Consider the following 12,314-nt stretch of genomic DNA (forward strand, 5'->3'; position numbering starts at 1 on the left):
CCCACCCCACGCCCAGGAGGGCCACTTCCCGGTGGCTGGTGTGCTTAGCTGGCCCTTCATACCCCGTTGCTGTGTCTGGGGGAGCCGCCCCTCTGCATGCTGGCCTCACCTGTGTGGCGTGCATGGTTGTTGGTGTCCTGGCTGGCATGCTCGTGCCAGCTGTCACCTGCTCACCGCGCTCCTGAGTTTGGGCCCACAGCACTGTGACAGAAGGTTGCCTAAGGGAATGGATCGACCAGAGCTTCTCAGCTTTTCAAAGCGTATATTTTATCCCCGAGCTTTTAAAATGTTTCAAACATACAGTGTCTAAATTTTCCAATTAACCTTTTTATTTTTTTATTTGCAAAATGAGGGGATTGTACTAGACAGATAGACCGAGTTCCATTCGTCCATGACAGGCGCTCACCTGAGAGCAGGCTTCCTGCTCCTCAGCCCTGTGCCTTCGTACATTTAAAACGAGGGTGTCGGGCTAATTCTCCGAGGGTACCTTCCAGATCCTGCCCAGAGGAAATGCCTGGCCACATCCCTCCCACCCGCAGAGCCTCTGTGTTATGAATTGCATTGGGCTTGGATTGTGTGTGTATGTTTTTTTTAAATCATTTTTCTAAGTGTTCAAAAACACATCTTTAAAAATGTGCACCTGCCGTCTCTCCTGCAGGATGACCCAGTAGGAAACATCAACCTGGCCATGGAGATTGCGGAGAAGCATCTGGACATTCCCAAAATGCTGGATGCGGAAGGTGAGAGGCCGTGTTACCTGCCGGGGCGGATGCCATCAGGGGGCTGCGTTTGCAGTGGCCACGCCTGGGGATCTGTGAAACTTGACCGCCAGGTTTCATCGGGAGCCCTTAGGGTTCCTCAGTCGTATTAGAGGATTTCACGTGAAGCTTGTTCACAAATTATTTTTTAAAATCCCATGCGCGCACACACACAAGAAAAGCCAGCAAAACTATGGTGAAAGGAGCTGGTCAAAGGTTCTGCTTTGGCAAAGAGGATGCTTTGGTTTGCGATTTTCAAAGAAAAATGTCCTGTTTTAGTGTTTTTATTTTTATATTTTATTGATTTTTTACAGAGAGGAAGGGAGAGGGATAGAGAGTTAGAAACATCGATGGGAGAGAAACATCGATCAACTGCCTCCTACACACCCCTTACTAGGGATGTGCCCACAACCAAGGTACATGCCCTTGACTGGAATTGAACCTGGGACCCTTCAGTCCGAAGGCTAATGCTCTATCCACCAAGCCAAACCGGTTAGGGTCTATTTTAGTTTTTTAACAACATAGATTTTCTTACCCTTTAGAGACAACTGTAGTAAAGAAATCTTGTGAGGTGCTTAAGACTCCCCAAGGAAAAAGTCCTTCCCTCCAACTAGAAGGCATTGAATCAGACAAGTAGGTTGCACCTCTCGAGTTTTCACGTCCTACTTGTAATTAGCCCAAGTTCAATGTTGCTTAGCTAGATCGGAAAGAATGAAGTACTTTGCGGTTCAGCATCCCTCTCGCAGGGAACGGTTTCAGATGCCTTTTGCGCCCTTTCTCTGCGATGAACCCATGAGTCTAAACATGACACGCTGCTTAAAGCACAGATGTGGAGGACGCGTGTTCATTCATCCCGCTTACTCATGACTCCGTCATCGCTCAGCAGACACTTACTGAGCACTTACTGTGAGCGAGACCCTGGCTACCGAGGAGGGTGATGAGATCTGTAAGGTGGGGTTAGCGTTAAGGTTCCTGAACTCAAGGAACCTGGGTTACCATGTTTGTCGTGAATATTATTCCCTGATGGCCCATTACTCCCACTAATTGCACTTTTGGGAAAAGCAAAGAAGTTGATTATAGTCAATCTTTCATTTCTCCTCCTTTTTGGTGACTGCGTTACGGCTGCTGTAACAGATTACCAGAAACGGGGTGGCTTCACACAACAGGACTGTCTTCGCTGACGGTTCTGTAGGCTCTAGTCAAAGCCAGGGGGTTGGCAGGGCCACGCGCCCCCCAGGAGAGGACCCTCCTGGCTCCTCACAGCCTCGGGGGGACCCAGGCCTCCCCCGGCTTGGGTGGCATCGTCAGTCTCCGTCCCTCTGTGGCCATCGTCTTCCCTCTGTGTCTGTCTCTTTCCTCTTTATAAGGCAGGGGCGGGGAACCTTTTCCTGCCAAGAGCCATTTGGATATTTATAACATCATTCGTGGGCCATACAGAATTATCCACTTAAACATTAGCCTGCTATATTTGGTCAAACATTTCATTAACTCATCCCTAATGCCTCGGCAGGGCCAGACCAAATGATTTCTCGGGCCTTATACGGCCCACGGGCTGGATGTTCACCACCCCTGTTGTAAGGATCTCAGCTTAATGGAACATCTGCAAAGACCCTGCTTTCAAATAAGGTCACATTGCCAGGAACCGAAGGGAGAACTTCACCTATCTTTTGAGGGGACGAAACATTGATCTTTCCGTTCAGATTCTAGTTTTACCTATTTATTAATGTAACCATTTATCAAACACCTGTATTATAGGTGTTAATTCTACTTATGGTTTCTCCAAACTCTTTCGAGGGAGAAAGTCAATAAAGCATCAGAGAAAGATTCTTTTCCCTTTTTCTCCACCTCTCCTGTCTAAGTTTGCATTTGTGCGGCCTCTCCTTTGACCTGTCCATACGGTTACAACTACCCAGCGTTTACTCACTTGAATTAATAGCTAAGATACTGCCCGGCTGGTGTAGCTCAGTGGACTGAGCGTCGTCCCATGGACCAAAGGGTCCAGGGCTTGATTCCCTGTCAAGGGCATGTGCCCAGGTTGTTGCCTCAATCTTCGGTAGGGGGAGTGCAGGAGGCAACCGATCAACGATTCTCTCTCATTATTGATGTTTCCATCTCTCTCTCTCCCTCTCCTTTCCTCTCTGAAATCAATACCAATATATTAAAAGAAAACAAAAACTAAGATACGAAAGGGAGGAGAAAACTGTTGCCATTTGGTACGTTCATCTTCCAGTTCGCTCGTGCCTCCCTACTGTCAACAGTCAAGGGTAGTCAGGCTCACTGTCGTCTGGCCTGCTGTCAGTCTTCTTGTTCTTGAGTCTCTCCTTGGTCTCTGAGCCCTGGTCGGGGCACATCGCCATTCGGTGCATCCTTTGCAGCCGCTGGGATGCTACCACGCTATTCATCTCCTCCTCCCTGAGGTACACCCCGTCTCCCATTACTTCTCTTCATCTTTCTGAATGGTTCAGGGAAATTCTCCAAAACGATATTATTTTCTTGGTAGAGTAATTTCTCATGGGAATCCTCTGACTGACAGGTGTGTGGCGAGGTGTGATGAGCCCGCCCCCCCAGCCAGGCCCCCGCATTAGTCTTCATGTCTTTGCCGCCGACCCTTGGACTTAACTTCTCTTGTTCCTGCCACTCGTATTGTCCTGTTGTGCCCTGGTCCCCTCCCCAGCTCACTCATCCCGCCGGCTGCTATTGACCGGACCTCCTGTTGTGTGTTGGTCTCTGCACCCCACGTGGGAATTTTCGGGGGGCTCATCGGAACTGTCACGTGCGATACAAGCTGCAGAAATGCCTCATCTTATTGTCTTCATGCTTTTATTGTTTTATTTTTTAAAATGTGTTTTTATTAATTTCAGAGAGGAAGGGAGAGAGAGAGAGAAACATCCATGATGAGAGAGAATCATGGATTGGCTGCCTCCTGCACGCTCCACACTGGGGATGGAGCCCGAAACCTGGGCATGTGCCCTGACCTGGAATCGAACCGTGACCTCCTCGTTCATAGGTCGATGCTCAACCACTGAGCCACGCCAGCTGGGCTGTCTTCGTGCTTTTAAAAGGGCATGAACCTGGTTTCCGCCACAAACCTCTGGAGTTTGGCCCCCGCTTTAGGTGTGCGGGCGCACCTGTTCTGCATGCACCTGCAGAAGGGTCTCTGACCCCGGCCGCCCCGGGCACAGCGATGGGAGTCTCCGGGGCCGTCGCCATGTGCACCCAGTGGAATCGGTTCCAAGGCAGGCCGCGGGCGTGACCGGCTCTGAGCCGGTGCCCTTCCCTTGGGCAATCCCTTCATTTCCGTGGGCACTTCTCAGACATGCGTGGGGGAGTGCCTTTACAGGGGTGACGTCCTTGATTGGAGCCCGTGTCCACGACGTGAGCGCGTGGGGTGCAGGGAAGGTCCCCGGCTCCGGCCCCCAGAGGCGGCTCGCGGGAGCCCGCTGTGGGGGCACGTCGGGCAGTTAACCTTGTTTTCTCCACGCAGATGTAGTAGACACGGCCCGGCCCGACGAGCGCGCCCTAATGACTTATGTCTCCTGTTACTATCATGCTTTCGCTGGTGCCCAGAAGGTGAGGACTGAGGACGGAAAGCCGGGTCACCGCCCACCCCTCACCTTCTGTGTCTTCATCTTTTTCCATCGTTTTTCTCTTTTCTCCCCCCTCCTCTGAGTAAGGAGGCCCATCTGGCCCCGAGGCGGCAGTTGTGTGTGTTTTTTTCAGTGCAGTTTTCTTTGAAACCTGCTTTCTGTCTGTGCACCAGCATGCCGTCATGCGTGGTTGTTTTCCGGAAGATTCCATCCCGTGACACAACCCCTCGTCCTCTCTGTCAGTACCCTCTGCAAACCCAGTGACGAGGTTGTTCTAGGTTTCATGTTACCAGGTGTCTTTTTATCTTCATTCTGTCCAGTGACTGATCTCAGTTTCTTTCTTTCTTTCTTTTTTAAAAATATGTTTTTATTGATTTCAGAGAGGAAGGGAGAGGAAGAGAGAGATAGAAACATCAATGATCAGAGAGAGTCATTGATCGGCTGCCTCCTGCACACCCCTCACTGGGGATGGAGCCCACAACCTGGGCATGTGCCTGACCAGGAATCGAGCCGAGACCTCCTGGTTCATGGGTCGAAGCTCCACCACTGAGCCACGCCGGCCGGGCTGAGCTCAGTTTAAAGTTGAAAAGCGAGTCAGCAAATCGGGCATCGCCGAGGTTCTGTTTCCTCTCTTCCTGATGGTTAATTCAGCAGCTAATACAAATGCTGGCGAGAGCCGTGGGGTGTGCAAGCCAAGCACACCCTTCTCTTCCGACGTGTTGTGGCCCGTGGGGCTTTCTGTAACTGGCGTGGTAAGTGCGTGTGGAGGCATCACAAGACATGCTTGTCCGGTGAATTTCATCCTCGCGGCAGCAGGCGGGTCACAGAGCAGAGCAAGCTCAATTGTAGGGGTGCGGAGCGGGTGGATGGGGTGCAGAGATGGGCAGGGACTCTGCTGCGACTCCCAGCATATCACAGAGGGACCCACGTCCCTCAGAGCAGAAGTGGTGGAGGGCCTGACCTGGCCAAACAGTTGTGGCAATGAGCGGCCACTCACTCTGAGTCTGACCACAGCACACGGCGCCCACATTAATGCCTTGTCTGCACTTTAATTTTTTAAAAATACATTTGTATTGATTTCAGAGAGGAAGGGCGAGGGAGAGAGAGAGAGAAACATCAGTGATGAGAGGGAATCATGGATCAGCTGCCTCCTGCTCGCCCCACACTGGGGATCGAGCCCACAACCCGGGCATGTGGCCTGACGGAATAGAACCGTGACCTCCTGGTTCATAGGTCGATGCTCAACCACTGAGCCACACCGGCCAATCTGCCTTGCCTACACTTTTAGAAGCCCGTCAAAGGTGAGGGAGGGAAGAGCTCTCAGTTTGATCATTTAGGAAATGAAGGTTCAAATCATTCTGCTTCTGCACCATCTTGGGGCTGTCTGAGGTTCAAGGTGTGGGCCCAGAGCCAGGGAACCTGTGGGTGTGAATCACTGGTCCTTCTCTCATTCACCCTGGCTTCTGCTCTTTGTGTGTGTGTGTGTGTGTGTGTGTGTGTGTGTGTGTGTTTTCTGTGCTGTTTTTCCCTCCCTCAGACATTGTCAACACCCCCAAACCGGACGAAAGGGCCATCATGACGTACGTGTCCTGTTTCTACCATGCTTTCGCGGGCGCGGAGCAGGTACCAGCACGCGTCCATGGGGGCCGCGCTGCCCTCCGCATGCGTGTCCGTGTGTGTGTGCCTGTGTGTGTGCACACTTCACATCTCCCTGGGACTCTTTCCAAGTGTTTGTGATGCCCTAATATGTATGGCAAGTTCCAAACTGTGAATGCTTTTCTTTTTCTTTTTTTTTTTTTTTAACAGCTTTCCCTTTAGGCCGTTCCTGAAGTGTTTTTGTCTCTCTTTCCTTCTAAGATACCACTTTTATGTCATTACTCAATTGTGGGAAACATAGGTGTTTTTGGGAAAACAGGTACCATGGACCCTGAGCAGTAAATGGGACATGCAACCAGGACACCGCATGCCTCCCCGGGCCCTGGTTCCTGGAAACTGCTGGAAACGGCCCTCGCTGCTCAGGGATGTGTCCTAACACTTTTCAAGACTGATCCCATTTTAACTGAAATGAGCAAAGGATGATAGTATTAGAACCTAAAAAAAACACAAAAAACACAGAAACAAACAAAAAACCCCTCACATTCCTTGAGACAAAAAGCCTGAGGGATGACATTGTGGTCAGCGTCCCTTTTCTCCATGATGACCTATTTCTGTCTCTGGCCCCTTCACACATGGCATCTGGACGTGCAGAACCTGGTAGACAGGGATGGACAAAGACTGTGGTACTGCCGCGTCTCTAGGACCATCCCCAGCACGTGAGGGTAACCGAGACCAGCTGTATTAGGGGTCTAGAGGCGAGGCTTTGGGACAGGCTGTGGCCTGAGGCCCAGACGGCACAATACGTTCCTTTTTTAAAATATATATTTTTATTGATTTTAGAGAGGAAGGGAGAGGGAGAGAGAGTAGAAACATCCATGATGAGAGAGAATCATGGATTGGCTGCCTCCTGCACACCCCCTGCTGGGGATCGAGCCCGAAATCCAGGCATGTACCCTGACAGGGAATTGAACCGTGACCTCCTGGTTCATAGGTCGATGCTCAACCACTGAGCCACACTGGCCGGGCCCAAAGGCTAACGTTATTTAGGGGTTCTCACCCCCTTGGTCCCGAGGTCAGTACGTGAGGAATGAGCTCAGACAGACATTCAGGGACCTTGGATGTAGGTTTCCTCCACCGTGTATTTCTGTTACTAACTTGCTTGATGTTTTACAAAGCGTGTGTTTACACTAATGGTATCTCCCCATTTTCCCTGCAGTATATTCAGCCTGCCCTCTCAGTCTGTGTGAAAACTGTCAAAAAGGTGTGAAACGATTAATAGCATCGAGCAGCCCTCAGTCTGGCTCCACCCTAACCTGGAATCTGCGTGCCGTGTCCCACACGCCCCCTCCCCCCTCCTCCCTCCGCTCCTCTCACGCTCCGTTCTGTGTGTGCACGTCCTGTCGACAGAGCTGTCCCGTTTACCTATTGTGTTTTACAGGCCGAGACAGCGGCTAACAGGATATGTAAGGTTCTTGCTGTGAATCAAGAGAATGAGAGGCTGATGGAAGAATATGAGAGGCTAGCGAGTGAGGTAAAGGAAACGGTGACCCACCGCCCCGTCCGTACCCACCCAGAGGGTGAGGCCAGAGGGGGAGCACGGGTGGTCAGTGTTGTTCTCTCTGCATTTTTTCGTCTCAGGCAGAATAAACGTAGGGAGACGCAGTTGAACTCAGGGTGGTTCATCTGAAGCAACGTAATGATTGGCACGGAGGGAGCCCTGATGGGCTTAGCGGCCAGCCTGGAGCTCAGAGGCGGCGTGCATGTTTGTTTATTTTTTTAATATATTTTTATTGATTTCAGAGAGGAAGGAAGAGGGAGAGAGAGAGAGCAACATCAATGATGAGAAGGAATCATTGGTCAGCTGCCTCCTGCACGCCCCATACTTGGGATTGAGCTTACATCCCCAGGCATCAAACCATGACCTCGGGGTTCATAGGTCGACACTCAGCGGCTGAGCCACGCCAGCCGGGCATTTGCTGTCATTTCTAAGTGGCTTTTGAGCAGCCCATTTCTAAGACTTTGGTGGTGATTCCAAACAATGGACTCGGTCCTCAGGCATTCACTCCCATTTTCACTTTTATCGTGTGGATTTCTCCAGAAGCTCGATATCAAATGAAAGTAGACTTTGACATTGAATCCATCCCAGATTTACAGTACATTTGTCTAGCAACTGAATTCATTAGCTTGGAGCTTACATTAAACCCACTTTTCTTCGCTACATTTTCACACTACATTTCACCATGTCGGGTGATTTTTTTGTTGTTATTTTTTAAATTTTTATTTCATTTGAAAGCTCCATCCAGCGTTTGTCTGCTAGCGTCTGGTCCCTGAGTTCCCTGTGAGTGTCACACATTTGTGAAACATGACTCGTGCTGACTCTGAGTTCTCGCTGGTGTGTGGTGACCGCTGGTGGCCGCCTGGGGGGAGGGGGCCTTACACTTCTGTTGTTACAGGAATATTACGTTCACCCACCCCCTTTTTAAAAAAAAATATTTTTTATTGTTGATGGTATTATAGTATTACAGATAGCTCCCATTTTACTCCCCTTTAACCCCTTTCCCTCAGCCCTTAGTTCCCCCCCCACCCCCCCACAAGGGCTTCATGTTGTCAGGTCACCTTAAGCAGGGTGTTTTGCCAGTGTTTGTAGCCGTGTGCGTGTGTTTTGGGAACAGCTCTTGGAGTGGATCCGCCGCACCATCCCCTGGCTGGAGAACCGGGCCCCCGAGAAGACCATGCAGGCCATGCAGAAGAAGCTGGAGGACTTCCGGGATTACCGCCGGAAGCACAAGCCCCCGAAGGTGCAGGAGAAATGCCAGCTGGAGATCAACTTCAACACCCTGCAGACCAAGCTGCGCATCAGCAACCGGCCGGCCTTCATGCCCTCCGAGGGCAAGATGGTGTCGGTGAGTGCCGGGCCTCCTCCCGTCTCGACGTCTCAGTTAATGAACATGATGTCATTCTTAAAACACACACACACACACACACACACACACATTAGAGGCCTGGTGCACAAAATTCGTGCATGGGCAGGGTCCCTAGGCCTGGCCAGCAATCAGCGCCTATCTCTGGGGTGACCAGTGGGGCGATTGGGGGCCCCCTGCTGGCACCTGCATTGGCTGGCCTGGGGCCTGCAGGCTGGGGCAGCTCCTGCATCGAGTGTCTGCCCCCTGACTGTCAGTGCACGTCATAGCAACCAGTCCTTCCGCCATTCGGTCGATTTGTATATTATGCTTTTATTATATAGGATATTGATTGGTTTCAGAGAGGAAGGAAGAGGTGGGGGAGAGAGACAGAAACATCAAAGATGAGAGAGAATCATGGATTGGCTGCCACCTGCACGCCCCACACTGGGGATCGAGCCCGCAACCCGGGCATGAGCAGTTTAATTATTCATTGTCTTTCTCTTGCCCATCAGGAAGGCTGCACAGGAATGGGGACTTTATGGGTGTTGCTCCTCTTGTAGAAAGTCTGTGGCTCACGCCCGACACTTGTGTGATGTCAGGAAACAGGAGTCGGTCAGATGGTTGGTGGAGCCCAGGCACTGAGTCAAAGTTGCTGCGAATTGAGTCACGTTGAGGTGTCCTAGTCTTCTGGCCAGAAAATAAAGCCCTGTGGCCTCTGTCCACATCTGGAGAAGCATCCGGCATTTGCTCGCTCATGAGAACAACTGTACTAGCTTTAAAAGGCCTGGGCAATAATTCGACATTTAAAAGCTAACACATTTAAATGGTTATTGGCGGGGGTTGGGGGGTAAGGTGAGGGGTGAGGGAAGGGAAGGAAACACCATTAGCCGAGAAGTGGAGGGGCTCACGGGTGTCCAGGAGGCCGGGGTGTAACCGCCGGGCCTGCCCTGTACATGCCGCCTCCCCATCCCCCCAGGACATCGCCGGGGCCTGGCAGCGGCTGGAGCAGGCGGAGAAGGGCTACGAGGAGTGGTTGCTGAATGAGATCCGGAGGCTGGAGCGCGTGGAGCACCTGGCCGAGAAGTTCAGGCAGAAGGCGTCCACCCACGAGACCTGGGCCTACGGTGAGCGGCCTGGCTGGCCCGGGACCGAGCCTCGGGCAGCTGCAGGACCCACAGGGGCATCCTGGCCTCTCTCCGCTCTGCTGTCTCGCACTAAGCTTCTTATTTCCTAATGGAGCAGATAATGTCTTTCACCCCCGCTCCCCCAAATGGCACTCGAAATGCATTCCTCCCACACTTGCCTAGGCAGGGCCTGGCCTCCTTCTCTCCTCCCCTCCTTTTCCTGCTTGATCCCACCATCTCTGCTCATTCCCTAACTTTCCAGGCACCAAGAAGCTGCCGGGTGACATAGGCCTGTTCTCACTCTTGTGCCAACCTTTGCAGGCAAAGAGCAGATCTTGCTGCAGAAGGATTATGAGTCGGCGACACTGACTGAGGTGCGGGCCCTGCTGCGGAAGCACGAGGCCTTCGAGAGCGACCTGGCGGCCCACCAGGACCGCGTGGAGCAGATCGCGGCCATCGCGCAGGAGCTCAAGTACGTGCAGCCGTGGACACCCACCCCCGTGGGTGTGGGGACGGGGGAAGGGCTCCCCAGAGCCTTCCCAGGGAGGAGTCCGGCCCGGCCTTCCTTTCCTGTCTGGAGTTTAGGGAGAGCGAAGCTGGAGGAATCTGGGGTGGGATTCGTCCTGTGACATTACCCCAGAATTAACAAAACCCCGAAATACCTGCCAATTCTATCAGGTCTTTTAAAAGTACATATGTAATCTGTTTATTTGGACTCATTTTTCCTGGCATCGTCTGGGACTGCTAATCTCTGTCTTCACTTCGAACAGCGAGCTGGACTACCACGACGCGGTGAACGTCAACGATCGGTGCCAGAAGATCTGTGACCAGTGGGACCGGCTGGGGACGCTTACGCAGAAGCGGAGAGAGGCCCTGGAGGTGGGGTCTCTACGCCCCCCGGGGACGTGGAACCCAGGCTCTTCCCCCAAGTCCCTGCCATTGATTCTTGCTTTTCGGTGTTGTTATGTGTATACAACAAAAGAGACTGTCCAGTGCAAGCAGCCTGCAAAGAGAGGAGGAAAAAGAGGGAAACGAGAAGTTGGGAGTTTTATACTATATTTTATCCACACGGCAGGGCAGTGCACTTCTGAACTTAAAAAAAATAAATCAGGGGGCCCGGCTGGTGTGGCTCAGTGGTTGAGCGTCGACCTATGAACCAGGAGGTCATGGTTTGATTCCCGGTCGGGGCACATGCCCTGGTTGCGGGCTCGATCCCCAGTGTGGTGCGTGCAGGAGGCAGCTGGTCAATGATTCTTTCTCATCACTGATGTTTCTCTCTCTCTCTCTCTCCCTCTCTCTTCCTCTCTGAAATCAATACAAATATATTTAAAAAATATAAAGTAAAAGAACAACCTGTAGTTTGTTCTCCTTGCTCCACGAGGTGGGGACTTCTGGGAAAGGCATCCTCTCTGTGCACTGTTGACTGAAATGGGGAAGCTGCCCTGAATTCTCAGTTATGTAACGTGGTTAGGGAATCACTTCTGACTTACAAAGCAAGGCGTCTCAGTTTTCAAAAAGGTGACATGTTGTGGATTTGTTAAGTACTTTCAAACCAGGCTATTTTGTTGTTGGTTTTTGTTTTTAAATATATTTTTATTGATTTCAGGGGGAGGGAGAGAGAGAGAGAGAAACATCAATGATTAGAGAGAATCACTGATTGGCTCCCTCTTGCATGGCTGCCTACTGGGGATCGAGCCTGCAACCCGGGCATGTGCCCTGACCGGGAATCGAACCTGGGACACTGCAGTCCACAGGCCGAGGCTCTATCCACTGAGCCAGAGCAGCTAGGGCCAAAACAGGCTACTTTGGATGTCATCAAACCCTTCTTTGAGACGACATTGCAGAGAGCTGCGGGCTCAGCCTGATTATGTGATCGATGGTTAATCCTGTGTGTAGACACACTAACAGAATGCTGCCATTCCCAGAATGTCAGGGAATCGTGTGTGGCTCTGGAATTTTCAGACTGTTTTTTTAATTATTTTGGAATCTGTGATCACGCCTGCTTCTTTCTGTGCAATCTCCAGAGAACCGAGAAGTTGCTGGAGACCATCGACCAGCTGCACCTGGAGTTTGCCAAGAGAGCTGCCCCGTTCAACAACTGGATGGAGGGCGCCATGGAGGACCTGCAGGACATGTTCATTGTCCACAGCATCGAGGAGATCCAGGTAGCAACCCGGCCTTCCTCTTGCGGCAGCCATTAGCTTTGTCCCGAGGGGGCTGCTGTTGGGTCGAGGTTGATGGCGCCTGAAGGGAAAGAGTTGGCGTCTGTGCCTTTTCCCCTTGGGGCGTGATGTGTGTGCTGCCTGGAGGCCTGCAGGTGTGAAGGCAGCAGTGCTGGCTCCTCTC

At 51.7% G+C, this 12,314-nt stretch overlaps 1 protein-coding gene across 2 annotated transcripts in view; it reads left to right on the forward strand.

Moving 5' to 3' along the window:
- ACTN2 (actinin alpha 2) overlaps positions 1-12,314 on the forward strand; it is a 44,328-nt gene that overhangs the window by 23,006 nt on the left and 9,008 nt on the right. Inside the window, exons 7-14 of one of the 2 annotated variants that reach the window (XM_008149787.3) lie at positions 659-740; positions 4,243-4,328; positions 7,380-7,472; positions 8,614-8,844; positions 9,821-9,968; positions 10,290-10,440; positions 10,739-10,847; positions 11,993-12,133. In XM_008149787.3, coding sequence (XP_008148009.1) covers positions 659-740; positions 4,243-4,328; positions 7,380-7,472; positions 8,614-8,844; positions 9,821-9,968; positions 10,290-10,440; positions 10,739-10,847; positions 11,993-12,133 — 1,041 coding nt within the window. Of the gene's footprint in view, positions 1-658; positions 741-4,242; positions 4,329-5,882; positions 5,969-7,379; positions 7,473-8,613; positions 8,845-9,820; positions 9,969-10,289; positions 10,441-10,738; positions 10,848-11,992; positions 12,134-12,314 lie in introns of both variants that reach the window. The other variant, XM_008149786.3, reaches the window with a different exon arrangement.

Source organism: Eptesicus fuscus, chromosome 24, assembly GCF_027574615.1.
Source record: "Eptesicus fuscus isolate TK198812 chromosome 24, DD_ASM_mEF_20220401, whole genome shotgun sequence".
Classification (NCBI taxonomy): Eukaryota; Metazoa; Chordata; class Mammalia; order Chiroptera; family Vespertilionidae; genus Eptesicus; species Eptesicus fuscus.